Source organism: Anopheles stephensi, chromosome 3, assembly GCF_013141755.1.
Source record: "Anopheles stephensi strain Indian chromosome 3, UCI_ANSTEP_V1.0, whole genome shotgun sequence".
Taxonomy (NCBI): Eukaryota; Metazoa; Arthropoda; class Insecta; order Diptera; family Culicidae; genus Anopheles; species Anopheles stephensi.
In genome coordinates, this window is record NC_050203.1 from 16,249,392 (window position 1) to 16,273,090 (window position 23,699).

A 23,699-nucleotide genomic window follows, 5' to 3' on the forward strand; every position below is an offset into this window, starting at 1 on the left:
AAATCCCATCAATGCACACGTTCGGTAATTGGTAGTGAGTGAGCCTAGCCAATATAGGGCAGCTATCAGTGCTGTTATGTCTTTCGTATTTTTTTCACCTCAGTGCGGCAACTTTGGGATTCGATTGGAATGTACGATTCTGAAAGCAGCTGTTCGAAATCAAATCGAGGAAACACGTGCTCCGGTCCACCATCTTTTGGAGGTCAGATCAGATCATAAAAACCATCGTCCCGTGTAGAACAGGCTTCAATGGAGATGTCCCAAGAATTCAAGCAAGAAACCAAATCTGCCAGTAGTAACGGTTTGGAACATCATTTTCATAAGCCTTTTCTGCTCAGCTTCATTAGGGGAAACCCGTAAATAATCGTTTCCAGTTCACCAAAAAAGCCTCCACAGAAATCTGAAGAAAAAATAGCTAACGCCCCCTCCTCCCGGGAATCTTTTCGCGTAGAGATGTGTTCAAGACTCAAACTGACTATTTCTGCCTGTTGGTGGTTATCTAGCTTTCACTTCTTCTATTCCCGGGGTTTATTTTTTATTGTTGATGCACAGCATGAAATAGTCTGTCGGAGACTTTGGCGTTCAACCCGGCACGTCTCACACATTTCGCGGTCTCTTGCGAAGGAACCTGATGGCATTCGTTCCTGATGGCGTGAGTGGTGGTACATAGAGCAACAATATTGTGCCCCGGTGCCGGGCGTGTGTGTGATGGGTGACTGCTAACGCGATATGGTGGTATTTCTCTGGCCCTATCTGTACCGGAGTACAGCGCTTTGTTTCTTGGCGTATTGTAGGTGGCTTTACACGTCTGAAGTGAAGTGGTGATGCGGTTGACGGGTTCTATCGTAAGATAGAAAATGATCGTCGAACGGCGTGGAAGGAATGCAATTGTTTTTCTTCACTCCTCATTTCCATGTGGTGCAGATAAGCTCACGATCAGCAATGCCAGTTATAGATGGGGGGCAGGGCAAAAACTAGAGTACAAGAGGGCAAAAGGTCTCAATAGCGAAGGTGATCCACACCGAAAACCAAAAACTGATGCGAATCATTTATCATCAAGCAGAGCATTTTTTTGGATGGTCGTCACTATCCACCGTCACGATTGATCTCCCGGCCCGGATTGCGCCCTTCTGTTGGTGTTTGTGTTACGGCAGAAATTATACAACATGGCAACAAGCAACGAGTGTTTCGCTTTTGATGCTTTTTTCAACTCTGCCATGGTCGCTTGCCTTCTTCCTAACACACCCGAGCGGTGTGTTCGGGATTATAGGGCTCTGTGTGTTGGTGATTAGTCGAACTCGAACCTCGACAGCATCCACAGCAAAGGTGTCCCACAACAACTACCACCAGCAGGGCAGAGCAAACTACTACACCATCGATCGTTGCACGCGGCTAGACACTCGCGTAGCCACAGTCAACCGGGGGAACAGAACCGAACCGCATCGATAGGAGTACTTCTCACACGGCTCACAGGGTTCGAACCTATGTCGTCATCCTCCCGTCATCCCAAAATGGCCAACGAACGGTGTGAGAGAAGAGTCAACGCGAAAGCTTCCCTTCCAAAGGTGAGCCCCACACCATGCTCTGATGATCGAGCAGCATCAAACAAACAAACGAGCAAAACCCGCAAACCGCGAACAGACACTGGAGAAGAGAAAGTTCCAAGCGTGTGTTGCCTTTTTTTTCTTTCGCTTTTTTCATTTCTCTCTCTCTCTCTCTCTCTCTTTCTCCATCAGCGACTCGCCACGATCACGCACACACGATCGCGAACGCATATGGCGCCATTATTGCGTACGGCTTTCTGACAAAGCACCAACGAAAAAACCCAGCTCGGAACTCCAAAGAAAGCTCAACCACAGTTCGTATGTCACACTGGACTAGGTTGAGGGAGGTGGGAGAAAACACAAAACCCGGGAAGAAACAAAGCAAACGAAAACAAACAAACCAACCGAATTGGCCCGCTCGAGGAAAAGGGCCCCTCTTTTGGAGCACGGACGCACGGTTTTATCTATTACCTAACGTCCGCGCCTGGTCAAAAGCGTTGAGGAAGTGGTATATGTGTGTCGCCGGGCGGACTTTTTTTGTATGTGCCAGGAGACGTGCACAACGCGGGTAAACAACTCCTGCAGGATGAGTTCCGTTGGCATACGGATTTGGTCATTTTTCAACAAAACCAACCGAAAAAAAATCTCCTGACCGTACAAGAGAAAGGTGAGATTCGCCAAAACGGATTTGGTCCATTTGCATGCGGCGTTCACAAGTTTCCGGCAAACCGGGAACGTGCGTTTCCGACTGTACCGCAATCCACAACCGAACGCGTCCGATAGTGTGTGGAGGGTGTGTGTGTTGTATTGGGCTTTTAAAGGTGGTTACGAAAGGTGTAAATATGACACCGGTGGTAAGTTGGATGCGGATGATTAAAAGTATAATGAAGTTCGAGTTGGAGGTTTAAAGAAGCAGTACTTCATTTTGCCTTCGAATAGGGGAATTTAAACGTTACAAACAGAACGAAAAAAAAATGTAGGAGTTTTTGTAGAGACATTTAGCTTAAAAATCAGTCAAGGCATTTCAGTGGCCCAATACTAACTGCCCCTATGTTACACCCGACACTGGTAGGACCGACCAGGCATCGCTTCCCAATATAGAGCATTATCTCGAAAGGTGGGGACTGTCTATCCCAACTATACTATATCTTTCGTTGGCTCTATACAACCCTCTCAAGAGGTCTGTTTGCGTAGAGTCTGTAGTTTGCGGTAGAGAAATTTTTGCCGAACGAGATGCAAATTTTGGCTTCTATGGCTAATCCGTAGCTGGATAACAGATTCGCATAATTATTAAAAAAATATTTTAAGGAATATTTTAAAAATTTAAAGAAAAAGCTGTTGTTGGAATGTAATGATCAGAAAGATTTTCAAACAATTGTTTGCACATGATTAATAATTATTAGCAAAAAATTTCCCTTACCTGAATGCCGGCAAAGTGCTAATGTCTGCCACTCAGATTGAGAACCTGATGAGCTGCGATCTGTGCTGCTGGTCGATGTGTAGCGCACTGTGACAAGCAAAAGGCTAGAAACCGGCTGTCTCTATGCACGATGGACACCACTTGGGCACCCCCGATGTCGATGATCGTCGTGAAGGATAGGCAACAGGCAGCCAGCCAGCCAGCCAGAAAAAAACCGTTTTGGAAGACGTGTAACCGGGAGTTTAGCTTTCCGTTCGCCTTCTATTCCGCTTGAGCCCAAAATAGTGTGCCTAGTGCCTAGCAAACGCACACCAGCAAAGCAAAGTAAAACGCTATCGTAGGGGGTTCTTCTCGCACACCGCGCGGTTCTCGATGCTTGCTGCGCCGAAGCTTTTTGGGAGCTTTTTGGGAGCCTTTTGGATTGAGGTTGGAAGATTGAAGGAAACGCACTTGTTGCACACACTCCGTTTTCCCCTTAAAACGCGCGCACACACAAACAACTAGAAGTCGCACAAACACATATGCACACCTACACACTGTCGTTACACTGCGCACACGTACACTCGACACCTACACACACGCACGCAAGTAAGCGCACACGCGGATAAGATGGGCTGCGGGTCCTGAAGGGCGATGGTGAAGTGGAAGAATAAAGTTTAGCAAAAAAGACAACTGATGATTAGAGAAGAGGCTCGGCAAATGCTAGGGAAGATGACATCTTTTTCACACACACACAGCTTCACACAGGTGAGAGGTCATTAAGCTGGCAGAGTGGCAGATGCGTAAAGTGACGGGATCTCTATCGGTGGACTGATGCCAGCTCTATAACCCGATCGAATATCTCCATGCTATCGTATCAGTTCCAGCGCTAATGATCGAACATCGAACAGAGTAGAACAACTATGGGGGAGACCGTACAAAACGGTTGCCGGAGGCTGTCGATCAGGTACGAGATATCGTGCACAGGCGGATATTGGATACACCACACCTATTAGAAGGGAGCGAAGCGATTGTGTTCTGAGTTCGTCCACGAAGGCTAGATGAGATTTTGCAAGTCTTTACTGCGTGGAATAGTTGCAGCGAATCCCGTACCCAGGCCTCTCTATCTAGCTATGTGGAGGGAAAAGACCTCTCCTGAGAGGCTGTAGTGCCAAAGAAGAAGAAGATGTAGAAGACTGCTTAGAAACATTCTTCCGGATTCTTTTCTGATATCGAAACACTTAGGCTCCGAGGTGCCTATCGGAAGCAGGCAAGAAAAGAAAATAATCCACCTCGAAAAGATCTTGATGACACGCGATTCTACGAGTTGATTACGAGACGGCCTCCAAGATGACCTGCGACGCATCGTTAGTGTGTGATGCGAGAGTAAATAGGGCGAAGGTTACCGTCACTACCTCGTATCCGGATATCTTCACGATCTCACGAGCTAGCTAGCTGGCTCTGCGCCACAGAAACGATCGGGATCAGGCCTTTTCGGGTCGAGTCCCGTGTCATCGTGCGACGGCGTAGAACGAGAGCTCCCTCATAATGTGCCCCGGACTAGCAGCGGATCGCAAACGACCGGAGCAACAACGTCACACAACGGGGCGGCGAACGCAAAAACGGCGTAGTTTTCCACTCACGTCGTTCACAGGTGCGGACTGAGGTGGTGGTGGTGGTGGCAGGGTGGATGAAAAAGGGAGTTCATCACAACGCACATCAACGGGGTGTAGCTTGCAGGTAGCGAGATAGCAAAAACAAAAATGGAAGGATGCTGTGCCAAAAGACGACGGCAGGTGAACGGGGTCTGTGTGTTGTAATGGCGACGGAACGGAACACTGGGCAATGGGAAATGTAGACTGGCAGCACACTAACCAACAACGACACGAAACAGCGACGAGAAAAAAAAAGATCCAGCACACGGATACGGACACACTGAAGGTGGTTGACTGTCCACGGCACGGGTGAGATTTGCACTGGGCGCAGCGGTCTCACCCCTACTCGGTTGATGCTCGATCGTGCTGGCAAATACACGGGCAGTGCGTACGTAAGCCCAGTTTCCACACAACGCTATGCATTGGAACTTGCTGACGGTGGGTCGAACGATCGAGTGTGATCTAGCAGTTGAACGTTTCGCTGGAGGCTATTCAGCTCTGTTGGAGTTAATTAAATAACTTCGTAGTTGAATTTTTGATGAAGTTTATGTTAAAAAGGCTGCTCTTCCTTCACTTCTTGTTCGGAACTCCAGCCTTAGGCAGGTGGCAGATTCAGCCAAACATCGCTTGGCCACAGGTAGAAGACATAATTATTTGAGATAAGGGTACTATTTCATGTTTCATTAATATTTGAAGCAGAAAGCTATTTAAGCGGCCAAGATGTCAGTGGTGCTGCTCTTCACCCAGCATGACCGAGGATCAAATCCCATCCCGACCACCTCCTCGTACGCAAGACTGACTATCCGGCTACGGGTAAAAATTAAGTCAAGGAAGGTCAGAGCTCCGCCGCGACACCTCTCGATGTTGTTATGCCAAATAAGAAGAAAATATAGCAAATTAAATTTAAACATAATTGACAAAACTATTTTTAGAATGCAATTTTTCTTTTTGTCATTACTTTATATTACTTTACTTTTTCCCAATGCATTGGTGCTGTATTACAACTGTGCTTTATCTGAAAAAGTATGCGCGATCGCACAACTACATAGCAAGCAGCATCAAGATCAACATTTACAAGGGTGTGTACGGTGTACAGATCGCAACAAGTTTTATGCTACATCGTTATGAATATTTTTACTTTAGTATGAAACATATTCAGATATAGAAAAATTTTGTGGTTTTATTGAAAATTTGAAATTAAATTTTAGAAACAATTTCTTTCGACACATCGAGCAGAAAAAAAGTGAACCAGGCAGCGAGTCGTCCGCACTGTATGTTGCAGCGCCCATCAACATATATGCCCACTGGCCGTCTCGCCCGTTTGTATACAAACAGCATCACACTCACACAACCTTAAACTCGATTAAAACAAATCGCACCCCCGTTTGATGCTACACACGAACACACACACACACACACACATACACTCAATCCATGCCCAGCTGTACTTGTGGACTTGTGTGGCAACATAAAACGCTACCTGCTGAATTTTTAAACCAAACACGATCGCGATCGTACAAAAACTCATCCAGTGGGGTGGGGATACAATAACGCACACGGCACCACACAGCTGCAACTCATTGTAAGTGTGGCATTTCCTGAATAGTAATCTGCTAGCCAGTCGCAGCATAGACTTTTTTCTTGCGAAAAAAGGTGTTAAAATGGGGAAAGATTAGCCGACAATTCCGAGGACTAGAGTCATGTGGGGGAAAAAAGGAAAAAATAGGTTCAGCGAGAGTATTTATCGCAGCCAGTTGTATTATTTACACTGTCTCCTAGCCATGCGCCACCAGTACATAGCTCTCGTTGCACTGCCATGCGCCGTATTGCATCGTGATGTGCATTCAAATCACACGTCACTCGAGTTGTTCGCTTGCAATTGAGATGATGGGGGGATGATGTTACCACGACAAACAAACAAATAGAGGGGATGAAAAAAAATGAGGAAAGGAACATTCGGTTCAGCACTTCAGCACCCGGTTTTCCTACCGTTTGCCGACAGGCGCACATGGCGTGAATATAGGGCAAAAAGCGCTTCGGACCAAGCGTTGATTGTGGTCGCATTTTCGACAAGTTCATGATTACAGAGTAATAAATTTAACATTAGCGTCAACGAAACTGTTTTGTGAGGAGGTAATTTGGTTGCGGATTTTGTTGTTGTTGTTGTTGCGTGTATTCTGCACTGAAACTCGTTAATATACCGCAGCACGTGCGACCATTGAGTGAGATGAGTTTTAAACAGCTGGACTTCGGTTAAATCTGTTGGCGGTCATCGTAATGTGAAGTGGTTGAACAAAACCTTTTATGGGATAATCTTGAGGTTCTTAAATCTTTTCATTCCATACATTTATATAATACTTATTTATGAGGTCCTTAGTAGTTGGAGAGCAGATAAAAGATTATCCACACACTCGTGTCCATTTGGTGCAATTGCACTTGGCCACACAGCATCGTTGTCTTCAGGCGCGCTATGACACTGTCGCTGCAACCGATGCACCAACATGCGAGATCCATATCAATGCATTGAGGGCCCCGGTGCACACCATGGATAACGGGCTAGGTAATTGATGGAGAAATGAAAGCCCTACCAGCCAGCCACGGTAACAGCACGTTCCGTGGCTTGATTTCTTTATTACGGGTGTCGGTACTTTTCCGTGCCGAATGTGGGTAAACTTCCCTCGGGGTCTCTCTCACTCTCTCTCTCTCTCTCTCTCTGCATGAGTGGGGCTGAATTGTTATCATCATCTTGGGCAGATTGATTGGTCGAGCCCGGTAGGGTCTTTCCACTTATTTGACGCTCTATTACTTATTTCCGGATCTTGTTTCGATAAGGGCAATCCTGCCGTCCGGCTGTTTCTTGGTGTTCCGATCCCGAGAAGGTTATTTTTGGATCCGTTTGGATTGAGCGGGGAGACAACAATTTTGATCACTCGTGCGCGTAAAATTGAGCGCAATTGATATGGTGGAAAGGGAATGTTAAGTAGCTCATGCTTGCCTTACTGTGTCGCATGTTTCGGTGGGATTATCTTTGTAACTTTGTAAGAGATTTTGTAATTTTATTGTTTGTTGTTGCATTCGTTCTCTTTCTCTCGTCATTTTACAATCAAATGGACAGCTTTCACCTACGCTATCGTACAGGAAAACGTGAGCGATTGTACATTGTTGTATGTTTATCTCATGGTAGGAAACAATGGTGATAGCAGAGCTGTAACGGTAGACAACAATGCGCTGCATGTGTATCGCAAAAACGTGAAATTATGCAGTTGAGTGCCGGCGCAGCCAGTTTTACGAGACAAAAATGGGTTTTTATTACGGTTTGTGAAACGTAGTCTAATGTCAGTTATAGCTGAAGTTCTAAATATGTATTGAATGATTGGGGAATAAAATTTCGATTTAAGAAACGTTATGGAAATCGCTTTAACGCTTGATTTGAAAGCGATCAACAAGACAGCATCTTTTCAAATTTGCACACTTTTAAAATTGAATTCGTTTTACCTTGAGTCAGCAGTTTTTTTTCTTTTGGTACCAACAGACCTTTGATACACTCAAACTGACGGAACTGTTCAATATTTACATCGAAGCTGAACGCTTATTTTGTATTTGAATTACTTAAATATAGATAATTTTGCACATTTTAAACGAAATAAAAGGTTCTACCGAGAGATAACCGCGCCATTCCGATGCAGTTCGGAATATTCCAACCGTTTTTATAAATTATTTTGAATCAAAAACGCTTCCCACCACCAGAAAAACTCTTAAATTGAAATGCTATAAAACGCTTTGTTTCAAATCAAATGGGGAAAAACGAGCAGGGTATTGTTTTGTCAGTTTTTGAAGCTTTAGATGTAATATTTTGCTTATTTCTAGCTGTTTGAGGGTACTGTATCATTTTAAAGTCCTAAAATTGCTTATTAAAACATAACTAAACGAGTTATCTTTGCAAGCAATCCTAAAACTGCCATTCAGCCCTGAACCATTTTATAGCAACCACATCCGACACGCACACACACAAAACCGCACGGCCGCAACTGTCAAACTGTTATTTTTCATTATTATTACCAGCTCAATTTTCGTAAATTTCTTCCCCGTCAGCTGCGAGGACATCTCGCTTCGCGTAAATTTTGATTCCCCTGCTTTGTACAGGGGACAAACGCTGTTGCAGGTATCCGAATGCGAGTTCCCGAAAGAGGTCCTTTAGCCTTCTAACATTCTAGTTCATTGCAGTTGCACCAGTCCGTTACTGCGGCACCATGGTCGTCACGAAAGATACGTTCCTGCCCACGGAGGAAGAACTTACGGTGCCGGAGATCAATCTTTCCGGGCCAGCTCTACGTGCCGGTGCTTTCCACCTGGGCAAGTACTGTGAAGCGCAAAACAATGTAAGTGGCGAGTCGTTCAGCTCCTGAGATAATAATGACCATCCGCCCCGGGAAGGGACAAATCGGCCCGGGAGTTTTGTTGTTATATAATGGTGCTCAATCATAACATAACCTGACGTTCGGAACGGTGCACTTTGTTTACAATCGGCAGGAGTTCATGTTGTGCCGCCAAGAGCTGGATGATCCGAGGGCGTGCATCAACGAGGGCAAGGCGGTCACCAACTGTGCGTTCGAGTTCTTCCGTAAGCTAAAGAAGACGTGCGCCCAGGAGTTTACGCAGTACGCCAACTGTCTCGACAAAAGCAGTGGCGATTTGAATTTCAAGCAGTAAGCAATCGGGAAGCTTGACCAAGCCGCAAATTTAACTAAAAGACTTATGCTCGTTTCGATTGTAGCTGCCGCAAAACGCAGGGCGTTTACGATAAGTGTGTGCTGGACAATATGCAACTGGAGCGTCCCGATTATGGATATTTCTGCCGCGCCAAGGTACACGCCACGGAACGTCCACCACCGCCGAAGAAGGAGAAGGTGGTGTATCCGGACGCTACGCCCGGCCTGCCGGACGACTATCCACGGCCCGAATCGAAATATGGTTCCCGTTTCCACTGGCTGAACTAGATGAGGTGTGGATGGCGTTTGGACGGATTGTGCACTGGTTCAGCAGGGGTTGGGTTCTAGGTAAAATGCGTTTGTGTGTGTGTGTAGATAATGCATCGAGAACGATCAGTACCCACAAGCAGTAGATCAGCCTTTGCCGAATCGTTTCTTTAGCTTCAGTAAACAAAAAAAAAACATTGCCCAAAACAAACGAAACAATGGGTTTCGTACCATACGAAAGAAAGAACAGTGGTTGGAGGAGATCGATCCATACGAGGAACATAAAAAATTCACCATTCATGTGAACGATGATTTAGCAGTTACAACAGCTCAGTGGAAAGGCAAATGATCCCTTTTGAGGAATTTCATTGACAGCCCCTCGGTTATCATGCCATCCAGATCTTAATTGGATTGTGGCCGTTAGATGTTCAACGTTTCTTTTTTTTTACTTGAAATAGTAACACACAGTTACTAGAAGTAGGAAGAGATGAACCATTTCTATTTCTACTACCTGTTGGGAGTAATAAACTTCCGATACAACCGCAAAAGGGACACCTTTACCAGTAGTAAAACTGTTAGCGCTCTCAAAGTGGTGCTTCATCTGATTGTACCGAATGCGCTTCTGCTGTGGATTACAGTGATAGGGAAAAGTGGCATCTTGCTTACAGTGCCTTCGGTGCACATAATGGTATTCTTCATGCGCATCGCCTTCACACTGGTCACGATGAACGTGAACGTTGTTTTAAACTATTATTTTACGGGCAGGCAACAAATGGCTCTGCTGAAAGCGTGCCACGATCGCTTCCAGCGGGCTAAAAGCGTTCGCAACGTTGATGGAACCAAGAGCGTTCCTTCGTTTCGTGGTTCACGGATCGTGCTGGGCATCTTTCTGCTGCACTACATCAACTACGAACTGAACCAGTACACGTACGTTATACTGTACGACGAAAAGTGGCCCGAGCTTACGTTTTATGTGGTGTTTTACTTTATCGAAATGATTACGGTTATGCATGCGCTGTACTACGATTCGGTGCTCGATATGATCCGGTTGTGTGCGCGGCTGGACTGTGCCCAGTTGGCGGTGCGCTTGGAACAGGACGTTAAACGTGATTGCTCCGGAAAATTCGACGATTCTTACTGGTGGCGTACGATTGAACATTTCTACTCGCGTTTGTTGGAGTTGCATGGGCGAGGCAGAGAGTACTGTCGAACGTTCCGGTTGCAGCTGGTGTCGATCGCTCTGAACACGTTCGTTGTTTCGTTTTCCATATTTTACGTTAATCTGAACAGCATCATTGCGTACGATCACGACAACTGGTTGGAGAAGTATAAGCGCGTAACGGAGTGCTTAGGATTCTTTTCGCAGCTTGGCGCTTTGCTGCTTATTTGTCGACATGCCACCGAGCTGGAAGGTGAGGTATGATGGCTTTTCCTTAGAGTCGAGTGAAAAATACACGCTGATATCGATACATATGGACATATTGCAGCAACTTTCCCTGATGCGCTTAATTCTTCGAGCACAATCGAAGCTGACCAAAAGTACCTCAAACAGGGTAAGGAGTAGCCCGTTCTTCGAATTTCAGGGTTGGATATTCGAATCGTTTTTCTACGCTTTCAGAAACGTGGCAACGTGTTTTGCAGCAGAATTCTTATTCTTCAAAATGGGATGAAAATTGCGCCATTCGATCTGTTCGACTTCGATATGGAGTACTTTTTCGGGGTTCGTAATACAAAATGCATCTCGCAAGCCATTTATTCTTAACATTTCCCTTAATTTTGTTGTAGATGATAGCAGCGATAGTTACGTACCTGGTGGTGCTGTTCCAGTTTCGGGCCTTAGAATAGGGAAATCATCCGCCAACCAATCCACCTCAGTACGGTTCACGCGGTTTCAATGTACAACTATAACGATTTATTTAGCTCTACCCCGGCTACGAATATGGGTAATAATTGCATGTTGTTTAAAGCGAACACATTCTGGTGGCGCACCGCACTAGAACTTTTTCAACTTTGCCAGCTTATTGTTGCGCTGTAACGCCATTCGCCTTAGCTTTCGCCAGTACGCTTTCGTGTTGGGGTCCATTTCTTCGAGCGTCAGTGGCGCACCGACGTGCATCTTCCACAACCATTCGGGATACTCCGAGTCGGGTTGTATTTTAACGTCCTCGCCCTGCTTCAACACGTTACTGCCGCACACATAGCTTACCAGCCGGGTTGTGTCTGTTTCTACCGGTATCACCTTCTTCTCGACCGTTGGGCCAAGCTTGCCGAGCTTCTTCTTTTTTGATCCACCCAGGGCACCTGCGGGAAGCAAAAGCAAATTGTGTGAATCTAATTTGTGGCGAAGAAAACGCGCCTGGGGTTCGCGTCCGTACCACCGGCCTTTGGTGTTGCATAAGTTCGTGTGGCGGTCAGCTGTATGAAGCTGCGCCTGAACAACGGAACCAGACTACCGATCAAGCTGCTCATTGTGTTAGGTGTTCACACGTAGAAATATACTAAAAGAAAACTTTAAAGCACGTTTTCCAATAAATTATTCGCTAAAAGAATCCGCCTCGTTTATTTCGACCGGTTTTGTTTTGATAGTTTCCTGCGTGTGTGTGTGTTGTGTTTGTTCGAGCTGTCAAAATGAAGACAAGGTTTATAGATCAAGCTGTGCAACTGCACACACGCAAGGTTAATAATATTTTTTGTTTGAATTTTCGACCGTAGTGTGGAAATTTTTCAAGAAAACATAAAACTCCATTCGATTTGAGATAAAGTGTATTGGAATATATTCATGTCCCAGCTCATGTCCCCTTCAGATCGATTCCTGCATTTGCACCATTGTTGTTTTAAAATATTGTTATCACATAGAGCGTGTACATCGATCGTAAAGATTTATAAAATCTAAGCCAATGGCAAGCAATGTTCGGTTTCCCCGTCACTTAAACACTTCCAAAAAGATTAGTCTCGTTGTTTTTTGGGACACAGCGTACTATCGTCCATCGTTGATACTACTTTAGCCGGTTCCAGCAGTAGATGATCGTACTGCCCATCGCGGTGCGTCTGCTCCGGTCCCTTGAGCGCATACTTTTCGATAAAAGATTCGACAATGGTTCGCTCGAGCACGGAAAACTCTAGCGTTGCGTGCCAGGTGACGAGCGCAAACGGTCGGTCTTTGTTGGGCAGTTGGGAAGGTGTTATCACGTGCCGGTATAGACAATCCTTTACTATACGCTTCAATTCATCCACCTGCGAAAGAATGCGAACATGTTTCAGTAGATGCAACTAGTAGATCGGGTTTTAGTTATTTTAAAGTAGGCTTGCCCACCTGTTGCTTGTTGGCGCATGGATGGTAGAGAGCAATTACCGCCCCATGTTCGCTGTTGTGTAGCCATCGTTGGGGAGGAACATACCTGAAAGTAAGCACAATCAAGTGTCATTAGAATCAGGTAGATTGAGCAGCTGAATAAACAACACTCACTTATATTCTCCATACTTTGGCCACAGCGGACGATGCGTTCCACTGAAAGAGAACAATGATAGGCATTCATGGATCATTTTATACATCAACCGATGAACAACCGGGAAACTTACTACGAAGGAATTCTTTCCGCATATTCTATGCTACTGTTCATACACCGATGATTGGCCACGTAAGCAGACGGCACATTGTGCTCCGTGATTACAGCATCCATATTGTAATCGCCCTTGTAGTCTGATTTAGGCTCCAGGCACATGTACACCGTGGAATGGGTCACATTGTACGGATCGAAATCTACCGCCAGATCATGCTTCGCATCATCACAGTCTGGATTTTCGATCCCCATAGGCACACGCGTCGATTTATCCTGTTTGTCATCGGCTGCCGGCAGTGCATTATCGACGGTTTTCACTGTTTCACCACCCTCCAGGGCAACTGCTTTCGGTGCATTGGGAAACCATTTTCCTTTCCAATCTGTGAAGGATAATATAATGAAAGCCATCTCAATTAAAGCAGTGCCATATGGAAGAAGGATACTGTTCGGCATTGAGTTTTCGTACCGGATGCTGCTTGGACACAAAGTACCAGCGTAAGGATGGGCGCTAACCAACGGAACATATTCTATCCACGTGGGTAAAGTACTATTGTCTAAAATTACTTTCCACACTAAAACAAACTGTTTGCAAGGATTAAGCTTTTGTTGACATGTGCTATCAGTCGTGCGTGTCACCAAAACAAGCTCATCCTTGTTTGTTCTGCTCTTCTTATTTTGCACAGGCGATGCACACCCGTTTACCGGACATAGACTGCTAATTTCGATGGCACACTACAAATAATTGGTACTAGTGATGAACAATCTACCAAAAGCAATAGATTTTCACTATTTGTAAATGCAATAAGTGAATAATTTGCAGCTTTTAGGGTGAGCAACGCAATGGTGAAGCAACAATGCAACAAAAACAATAACAAATCACGGTACGGCGGCTTGACATTTGACGTGCTGGGATTGATTTGCTATGGATAAAGCATGTAGTTGAATGCTACAGGCTGGTTTCAGCGCCTCCTGGTGCACATCGTGCGAGATGGAGGCAAGCCGGTTTGAAAAGCATGGCGCAAACTTTAAAAAAAGCTACACTACCGCTTTCGTGGGCAAATTTCTTTATACTATTTATTTGAGAGTAAATGTTTGGTTCACACCAAAAGAAATGCAGCATCCTATTTCTGGTAATGAGCAGAACACCCTTTTTTCATCAAATGTGGGTAATAATGCAATTAAACCCAGCCTCATGTCATCAAAGGTCGGCCACGTGTTGAAGCATATGCAAGGGCACACCGATACAGTCATGGTCCAAAGCGTTCAAACACGTGTGAGACTCTGAAACGGTTTGGGGACGAATAAATTGCAGAGTCTACGTGAGGGCATGTAGGGAAACGAAATACTAGAGGTCCTCTGGGGCAAAGAATTCTTACCAGCCTTCGCCACATCGAATCTGCAAATAGAATGTTGTGGCTTCGGTTGGGTGAGATAAAATCAGCCCAGACGTGGCAAAGAATGTCGTTGATTTCTTTTGATTACGGCTCTGGGGAACGCTTTACATGTGGTGTTGGAACTATGGACAAAGTTGTCTTAGCTGTCTAGAGATGTCAATCGAACAAACTAAAATAATTTGGCCAGTAGTAACAATCTATCTATGAAAAAGGGGGTTTGCACCGTATCATTATCCACAGTTTGGTTTCTTTAAACATTTGAAAACCGTATGATTGCAGCAAATTTGTTATCCTTCCACAGTGCGAACCGTATCCAAAAGTACGGTAGCTATTTTCGGGACCCATTCAACTACGCCGGTGAATCGTCCCGCCATTGAGGCACGATCAAATTGAAATTGAACCATGAAAAGAAGATGGTCGAAGAAAATTGCCCTTCCCCGTTAGACCCGCAGCAGCATGGCCCGCGCGCGTGCAAAGGTGTTGTGAAGTAATATGAAATGAGCAGTAAAAGGTCTTCTCCATCCTAGTAGTTCGATGGTTTTTTTTCTCCTGTCTGTCTTTCCCCTGACAATACGGCACAGTCAGTAAATTGAAGCTTGTTCTCGTGTGTCCCTTCGACCGGGAGCGTAGACAATTTTCTTTCAATCGTGCACGTGGCCATCGTGGGCATCATTTTTAGTACGCTGCTATGAATGGAATTCCCACACAGATTTTACGACATAATGGGTTATGGGAGAATCGCGCGTGGCAGAAAATGAAAATTTTTCAGAAAATACATTCGTGTACCCTTCCCATTGCTGTGTATTAAAAATGACAAGGAATAATCGTCCACTAAAGGTTATTGTAAATGCATTTTCTTCCCATGTAAAGACTCTTAATAGCTTAATGAATTTATTTCACTTAGACCAACCTCTTATAAAAATGCAATCACTCAAGTCCTGTTTTTATTAAACTCTCTTTGCATAAACCGTTGCACCATTCCACCATAGCTCTGCACCGTCGTTCACGTTTGTTGACAGCCTCATTAATGGTAAATCTCGGCCCGGATATACTTACTGCCTCTTCCAAGTTCGCGTAATGAAATCATAACCCTACAACGGAACGCCCGGAACCATCCCACGAATGTTGTGAAGATTTTCGCATTAAGTATAGCAGTTGGCGTTACGGCATTCGTGCCACATCCTGCGGCAGTCTGGTGCTCGCTTTAAGGGAACGGACACGATTTACGCGGGCCGTGCAATGCGGGCGTGCAATGCTAAACTACCGAGGTCGGAGGAAACATTCCACTGGTGGCGTGGAATTCCGTCCACTTCTTTACATTCCGCAACGGTAAGGGTCGGTCGGTCGGGAATAATTTCTAGCCGACTTTCGCTTCCACTCCCGTCAGAACCACTGCTTGCCTGCCGTTCCTGCGCGCCACGTGCCAGCCACCCAAACGAGACAGTAATCTGATTAAAAAGTATTCAGGACGCCATCGTAAACTTTTCCTAGCGCTGGCCGTACTTTCGGTCGCACCAACCAACCATCGAGAGGGAAAAGATCACTGGCTTGTACTACAAATTGTAAGCGAGAGAGAGAGAGAGAGTGAGTGTATAAAAAATCCTCTCATTGAAGGGCATTTTTGAAAGTGAAAGGAGAAAATAGAACCCACAAAAAAAAAAATAGCAAGCGGGGCCCAAGAAAAGCGCGGTCCTCTTAGTACTAGACGTTTGCTCCACGAGACGGAGCGTGGTTAAAAATATTCGCGGAATTCATCAAACTTCTCGTCAGCAGTGTCATGCGGCTCCGTTATACACAGCAGAACATAATAGATGGCAAGGTAACATAAATTTAAAACACGCAAAAACTCCGGAGATCCCCCCCCCCCCCTCAATTCCCCCGTGTCATTGGTTCATTAGAGCGAGCCGGAAAAGGAGTAGCGAGCCTTTGAATGAAAATTGGTTGTGGAAGGTTGTGTTCCGGTTAGGGAGTAATTTTTGCTGTTGTTGTTGTTGTTCCTTCCGGCTGTTAGTGGTGTTCGTTCATGGTGAGGTGCGCTCTGAATGGTTCAGAATAAATTAGGCGAAAACTGTGCATAACTGGAACGTTGTCAGTGATGGAGCAAGTTTTGTTTGTTGATCTTTGATCGTACATTTTTGAGATTTTTTTGTTAATGTTAATGGAGGTTTTGTATACGTTTTTGGATAACAATCAGGTAAAGTCAGGTTCAACTTCTGGTTGAGATCGTATCAACAACATAACAACGCACATAAGGATATTGCATGACAATTATTCTTCGAATTTATTACTGTTTATTCTTATTGCAAGAAGGACGTATTTAATGGTCTTAGAAAAAAATCTAGAGAAAATGCTTATCTGGAACTAATCATATAGTAGGATAAGTTTATACAACTTTGTATAACATATTTTTTCTTATTTAAAAAAGAAAATGATCAAAAATGAATCTAGCTAGTGATTAACATTCGATGCAAACGACAACTTGGATAGGACAAGATAGGACCAAATCCCGACCAGGTCCTCTCCTCATACTGACGGAAGGATTGACTATCTAGCTGCGGGTAGAATGGAGGCTGCATTGGTAGCCTAAGCTTTCTTGAGGTTGTAGTGCCAGAAAAGAGGAAGAATTTTACTTAAAAAGGCCAATTTAATACATATTGCATACAAAAACCAACCAAGCTACTATAAAGAAAAAAATTATATTCGTCTCAATGCGTATGGCAGCTGAATCTGTGATATGAGAATAGAACGAGCACCATGATAAGGCAGATTGCTTCACGGTCTAGTGTCTTGGTGATTGGTTACTAACAACGAGAGTCTTAGTTCGAATCTCACCTTAGCTGGTCAATTTTTAAATTCAAAATCAAGATCAACAAAGTCTTTAAAAGTTAAAATTGCACATCAAGTTTACCAACTGCGAAAGAATTAATTGCTTCTAGGCTTAATTAAAGACCTCCTACCACGAGCTACACAAAGTAAAACCCTGATACGTATACTCCAATTTTCCATTTTTAAAAACCGCCTACGAACGAAAAATATAATTATTAAAACACACACACGCAGTTGATGATCTTGCCTTACTACAATTCGTCCCGATTTCGTAGCGATGGATTCAAATTTCCCACATTACATCTCCCCGTTGAGTGTGTGTGTGTTGGTGTCCCGCTGTGCACGCTAATTACATCCTTCCACGGGCGTCCTTTCAGTCACAGTCGAATGGCCATTTCATTATATTCTCTTTCGGTTTCACCACCGACACAGAAGAAAGAAAAAAACTTTACGAAAAATGCAAAGATTGTAGTCATCAAAAATTAATGAGTTGTATCTGTGTCAGCGCTGTGATGGTCATCATCATCATCGGTTCATTCCGTGTCGTGGTCAAGTACAGTGCGTGGTGGACGAAATCTCATATTTCATACGAGAAAGCACTGAGCACACGGCCGGCAGTAATGGCTATAGTAACCGGAAGGAAGCGGTAGAACGGGGCGTGGCATCCGATCGGGATGGCGGAACAGTCTGACTAATTACCGCTTTTCGAAGCCGAGCGTCCTTAGATGCCCGGTTGGTACTGGTGATGGAACGTTCCGGTGTCCCAGCTCGATTGACGGCCCGCCACAATGGAATTTTTGGCCCTCAGCCCGTATGTGGCTTGAGCGCGTGTGTGTGTGTGCCAAAAAGCAAACCGGAAGCCCAAAAATGACCGACCGATTCGACGGGCTGATAGTGAACCGACGCTCACATACGGGCTAATTAATCCTTTGGTCCGGGGTGTTTGGAGATGCGAGACACGGGGGCAGGGTTTTAATTTTCATAACCAACAGCAAACCGAAAGGACGTGGAGCATGGAATGTGAAATCAAATCATTTAAAAACGGATAACCGAACCGGACGTCACATATCCTGGTGGTGCTCGGGGTAGGGGAGAGTTGCGTTTGAAGTGATATTTGATCAGACGGCTCGTCATACGTCGAACGCTAGTTGTGCACGTGGTAATTAGATTTTCCGAGCTACATCCGACCATCCGGAGGTGTTGTTTCGGGAGTCCGAAAATGTCCAAACAACAAACAGCTAGGGCCGAAAAAAAAACAACGGCTGGCTTTGGACATTGGAGAACTGATACCAGAACTAATCGGATTTCGTATTTAGCAGAGCTTTTGAAGTCTGATCGTATTAGCTCGATATAGATTGAGAACTGTGGTTGGGGTTTCCTAGGCTTTATTGAGCTTTTTAGAACTTCATCCTATTTCTAAATCTCTTATTGAATATTTTTATCGACTTACATACTTTCAATGTTAGGTTTTAATATTTAAATCTGAGAAAATGTAGTTCCAGATACAAGCATCACTAGCTTTAAGAATTAAACTTGAGTTGAGTGAGTTGACAACGGCTTTAAATCTTCTGATCACAAGAGCTTTAAAATCTGCTTCAATTAGCTATCGGCATCTTGCAATACGGAATTACGTCAAATAATATGTCCTGCAGTTGAGACATGTTTAGAACGCTCACCAGCATATGTACTCCATCCACAATTCTTGCATTGAAACACAGGGACACGGTGTGGTAAACATCACTCATTCATACAAACGCATCCCTATCCGTACGCTTGATGCTCGTCGATGGGGCTGATGGAAGCTTCTGCCGCTGACAGCCAATCGACAAAAGGCGTAGATAATGCGATACGTTTCGGGAAGCGATTGGGGCCATGCTTCCAAGTTGTAGCCTACGGTCTTTGGGGTCTTCGTTACGGCTATTAGTACGTGTGCGAGATGGTAAATCGGCTACGAGATTATCCGGGATAATGCGAAAAATTGGATGCCTCGTTGTATTGCTATTCGGCAAACCGATCCCGTATCGGCACCGAAACGCCTGTTCGGTTTGGTTCCCACTCTGGTGCATGTTTCGATTTAAGTGTCTATTAGGCATGGGGCTTTCGGTTGCGTTTTGAACGCATAAAACGCGGTGGAGGTGGTAGTTAATAAGCTTGTGCAATCGGGGGTTGCTGAATCTGTTTCTGGTGAAACCTTTAATAGGATATCATATCGAGAGCATTTGAAATCTGATTGCTCTGAAACGATGGACAGCAAAATCTTTTTCTTATATAGGTTGAATGCACAGCTATTCTTGTGAAGTTCTACCGATTTAGTTCAATTATTCACTCTCCCTATGGATAAGATGCACTCGTGGATGAGATGCAATCCTAGTTTTAGGTATAACAATTTCGAACAAATGGGGCGCCCCGGTGATATAGGCGACAACGACGCTGGCCTTCAGGTATAACCTAAGAGGGCAAAGGGTGGGAGATGCGATTGCGACGCCGGTTTTCACACAGCAGGACCGGGGTTCAAATCTCATCTGGGACGTTCCCCCATAGAGAGGACTGTCTATCCAGCTACATAGTATCAATAAATATAAATCAGATACGGCCGTCATGACCTAAGAGGTCGTTAGCAGAAGAAGACCCTAAAAGGGCGTTAGGCCACGAGGAGAGAGAGAGAGAGTGAGAGATAGAGAATTCAGACAAACGATTGTACGAAAAATAATTCTTATAAAAAGCATAGATTTAGGACAAAACCAAGGAAGCGACATCTTTTCGTACCCATGAAGTGTAGTCCTGATATCCCAAATGTTAGGATCAGCTGATAATTGGCGAGCATTCTTCTCTCATGAATAAGTCCTTGAAGAGGTTATCACACGATAGAGATATCGATAGGTTAAAGTTGCAGAAGCTTGTTAAACCCTCAGGTATATCTTCCAAACAGATATAGAATTCTTGAGGAGAACTGTAGGTTTTATTTGTCAAATATTAAATGTCATTTTCTCCCAGTCAGGATAGAAGAGAAGGAATAGAAGCAAGAAGGAGACATAATGTAGCGGGGGTACGTACTCATGTACTAAGTACTATGCCACAAAAGAGACACACGAGTCTTACATGCATCTCAATTTTTGAAGGCCATATATTGAGAAGATCCGGCATATTACACATCGGGAAATAAGGCACTTAGGCTACTCAGGACTGAGAGGTTTGATGGTATAGTGATAGCGGATTTAAGCTATCCAATCTTATATCAAATATCATCCGGAACATTCTTTCGTGCTGAGGACTTCAAAAAGCCCAGAAATATCTGACCAAAACCTTCCGAAGTGGCCGAGTTGCTAAAGACTTTAAATTTGCTATTGAATATCATACTAATGACCTCAGCCAATGTGAAGAAGCTCTTCACAATCGCCGCTGAAACGGCGCTCGCCACAAATTATACCTCACTCTAGCCAAACAACAATCTAATTTGGGGTACTTAAAGCAGAAATAATTAGCATTCTACTGATTCTACTTCTCATGGCAACAGCAAAAAAAATGGCCTCTTTGTTTGGGCACAGATAATAAAAAGTGCACATAATGCTTGTCCTTTTGAAACGCTTCGCTACACGTGAAAGCATCCTATCCGACCGTTTATGGAACTTGTGCTGCCCCATTACCTCCACCACCAAGCTCCTTAGACTTCTCTACGGACGGTCCCGCATAGAAAAATGCATCATCGGTAGAATGCAGCATTCAATGAGTTAATTCTTCTTCTGCGCTATGCCGCTCGCGTCCCATGCCCGGAATGCACCATTTTGCGTTGATGAAGCTTTCCACAATAACGAGCAGTGCTATAGTAGTCGCCAGAACGAAGATGAGGTAGCTAGAGCTAGGAGGAGCACGGCGTTGACGGCACGAGAAGGCGGAACCTTTAGCACAGGCTTTTCACCGAGATGGCTTTTCTTTTGGGCCTGCGTTGGTTGGTATTGGGAGGGAACGAAATGTTCGACGAAATGTCGGCGGAGTAATTACGAAAGCAGAATGTATGCGCCAGTGTGTATGTTCAGATTTTTAATTTCGCTCAAGAGTTTACCCTTCAGTGGGCTTACTTTTGTCGCTTTGCATGGTTTTGCTGATTGCTTTTCTTTCTTTCGTTCTCTCTGCTGTAGTATCAATTTTCAGCAGGAAAAAGGAGGTGCGTGAAAAATACATATGAAATTTGAAATCATATAAGATACAAAACTCTTGCAGAAATATTGCTACTTTGGTTTTTATACCTATAGAAAACTTTCCTCCTTCAAAACCCCGTGTGATACTAGCTCAGCTTACTGAGAACTGTGAATACTGTCAATAAATTAATGCAACGACCGCGTGGCTCGTGAAGCTAACTCGTGAAAATTTAATTAGTAACCACGAAACTGCGCACCACATACATTATTCATCCATGGTCGGTTGTCAGGGCTATCGCGTTGATCCGTGGTGTGATTTGCCAGCAAACACACCACCCGGCACGTGGCATTACACGTGGTACATCCTCCAGTTGCTGCGAATCGTTCAGTCGCACGCTGATGCATCGATGCAGGATGCCGCTCAGTGACCGCCAATTTAAATAACAATTTCCACCTTCCATTAGTGACTAATCGGTGAAGCGCTACGCCGGGCTAGGCGCGCGGTCCCGTTGCTAGGTATGCGTCAAGAAGTTGATCCGGTACGATCGGTACTTATGGACCATTCGGGCGCTAACTGGGCGCACTGTGCCTACGCTGGCACAACTTAGTTAGCCTCCCATGCATCCGGCTGTCGGCCAAGGTGCAGCCAGAAGCTGGTTTGCCTTCACATTTGCAGTGCAAATAAGGTGGCATGAGGGTTGGGTAGATTTGGGTTGCGGTAAGACGATAAGATGGTTTGAGGCTGTCGTGCCGATACCGGGTGGGCGCCGTAACTTACGTGAGTGCCGATTGCAATCGGTCGGATTGCTCGTGGGATTAAGGAAATACCGCACTGTAACCGGTATTAGGAAGTGGGATTAATAATGCATTCAGGCTGCAGACACGTGATAAGGAAGAAAGTGGTCTGTTAAACGTTGATGGAATAGTATTTTGTTTTATTTATTCCATGACAGGAGTGTTTGAATTTGTTTTAATGATAGTTGCGCGGGACGGATTAAAATATGTTAAAGGGAATGTCAAAAATTGGAGGGCAGGATTCAAACATATCAAGGAATTTGTGAAAGATTATTGAGACGCATCCACTGATCACTTTCTCTCTCATTTATTCCTCATTTCTCACCCATTTCTCTCTTGTTTCTCATTTCTCTCTTATTTATCTCTCATGTCTCGCTTTTCCTCCCATTTCTCTCTCATTTCTCTCTTACTGTCGCAAAATTCGCTCTTTCCCATTTCTCTCCCATTTTTCTCTAATTCCTAGCCCATTTCTCTCATATTTATCTCTCGTTTCTCTCTCATTTCTCTCTAATTTCTCTCTCGTTTCTCTCTCATTTCTATCTCATTTCTCTCTCATTTTTTCCCATTTCTCTCTCATTTCGCTGTCATTTCGCTCTCATTTTTCTCTAATTTATCTCTCATTTTTCTCTCATTTCTCTCTCATGTCTCAGTCTCTCCTATATCTCTCTCATGTCTCAATCATTTATCTCTCGTTTCTCTATCATTTCTCTCTCATTTCTCTCTCATTTCTCTCTCATTTCTCTCTCATTTCTCTCTTATTTCTCTTTCATTTCTCTCTCATTTCTCTATAATCTCTCTCTCATTTCTCGCTCATTTCGCTCTCAATTTCTCCATCATTTCTCTCTTATTTTTCTCTTATTTCTCTTCTTTTTCTCTCTCATTTCACGCTCATTTCTCTCACATTTCTCTCTCGTTTCTCTCTCGTTTCTCTCTCATTTCTCTCACATTTTCCTCTCATTTCTCTCTCATTTCTCTCACATTTTTCTCCCCTTTCTTTCTCATTTTCTCTCATTTTGCTATCATATCGCACTCATTCTTCTCTCATTTCTCTATCATTTCTCTCACATTTCTCTATCATTTCTCTCTCATTTCTCTATCATTTCTCTCTCATTTCTCTATCATTTCTCTTTCATTTCTTTCTCATTTCTCTCACATTTCTCTCTCATTTTCTCTCATTATCTCACATTTCACTCTCATTTCTCTCTCATTTCTCTTCTTTTTCTCTCTCATTTCTCTCTCATTTCTTTCCCATTTCACTCCCATTTCGCTGTCATTTCGCTCTCATTTTTCTCCCATTTCTCTCTCATTTTCTCTCATATCTCTCTCATTTCTCTCCTATTTCTCTCTCGTTTCTCTCTCATTTCTCTCTCATTTCTCACTTTTTCTCCTATTTCTCTTTCATTTCTTTCTTACT

At 44.3% G+C, this 23,699-nt stretch overlaps 5 protein-coding genes across 10 annotated transcripts in view; 2 read left to right on the forward strand and 3 right to left on the reverse strand.

Annotated features, from left to right (window-relative positions):
* LOC118510546 (PTB domain-containing adapter protein ced-6) overlaps nt 1-4,973 on the reverse strand; it is a 30,723-nt gene extending 25,750 nt beyond the window's left edge. For all 3 annotated transcript variants that reach the window (XM_036052516.1, XM_036052514.1, XM_036052515.1), the window contains exons 1-2: nt 4,819-4,973; nt 2,965-3,587 (exon numbers count right to left, since the gene is read on the reverse strand). The gene's annotated coding sequence lies outside the window, so the exon portion shown is untranslated. The remainder of the gene's footprint in view (nt 1-2,964; nt 3,588-4,818) is intronic.
* Nucleotides 4,974-8,601: 3,628 nt separating this feature from the next.
* LOC118510548 (NADH dehydrogenase [ubiquinone] 1 alpha subcomplex subunit 8) lies at nt 8,602-9,790 on the forward strand. 2 transcript variants are annotated; one of them, XM_036052518.1, is made up of 4 exons: nt 8,602-8,760; nt 8,823-8,977; nt 9,129-9,304; nt 9,373-9,790. In XM_036052518.1, the coding sequence occupies exons 2-4, from the start codon at nt 8,849-8,851 to the stop codon at nt 9,593-9,595; spliced, it is 528 nt and encodes a 175-aa protein (XP_035908411.1). In that variant the 5' UTR covers nt 8,602-8,760; nt 8,823-8,848; the 3' UTR covers nt 9,596-9,790. The 2 variants fall into 2 exon arrangements, with proteins under 2 accessions (XP_035908411.1, XP_035908412.1); XM_036052519.1 differs by having other exon boundaries at nt 8,612-8,760; nt 8,813-8,977.
* A 1,064-nt stretch (nt 9,791-10,854) lies between these two features.
* On the forward strand, nt 10,855-11,351 carry LOC118510550. Of its 3 annotated transcripts, XM_036052523.1 has the most exons (3): nt 10,866-10,986; nt 11,062-11,127; nt 11,193-11,351. In XM_036052523.1, exons 1-3 carry the CDS (start codon nt 10,969-10,971, stop codon nt 11,334-11,336), a joined length of 228 nt encoding a protein of 75 aa, XP_035908416.1. In that variant the 5' UTR covers nt 10,866-10,968; the 3' UTR covers nt 11,337-11,351. The 3 variants fall into 3 exon arrangements, 2 of the variants coding, with proteins under 2 accessions (XP_035908414.1, XP_035908416.1); XM_036052521.1 differs by having other exon boundaries at nt 10,855-11,127; XR_004906027.1 differs by having other exon boundaries at nt 10,866-10,991; nt 11,062-11,196.
* A 112-nt stretch (nt 11,352-11,463) lies between these two features.
* On the reverse strand, nt 11,464-12,199 carry LOC118510549 (39S ribosomal protein L54, mitochondrial). Its single transcript, XM_036052520.1, has 2 exons — nt 11,950-12,199; nt 11,464-11,875 (listed from the first exon to the last, which is right to left on the reverse strand). The coding sequence occupies exons 1-2, from the start codon at nt 12,041-12,043 to the stop codon at nt 11,568-11,570; spliced, it is 402 nt and encodes a 133-aa protein (XP_035908413.1). The 5' UTR covers nt 12,044-12,199; the 3' UTR covers nt 11,464-11,567.
* A 125-nt stretch (nt 12,200-12,324) lies between these two features.
* On the reverse strand, nt 12,325-14,013 carry LOC118510547. The gene is made up of 5 exons (XM_036052517.1): nt 13,601-14,013; nt 13,154-13,514; nt 13,041-13,082; nt 12,888-12,972; nt 12,325-12,808 (listed from the first exon to the last, which is right to left on the reverse strand). Exons 1-5 carry the CDS (start codon nt 13,656-13,658, stop codon nt 12,521-12,523), a joined length of 834 nt encoding a protein of 277 aa, XP_035908410.1. The 5' UTR covers nt 13,659-14,013; the 3' UTR covers nt 12,325-12,520.
* Nucleotides 14,014-23,699: the final 9,686 nt, after the last annotated feature.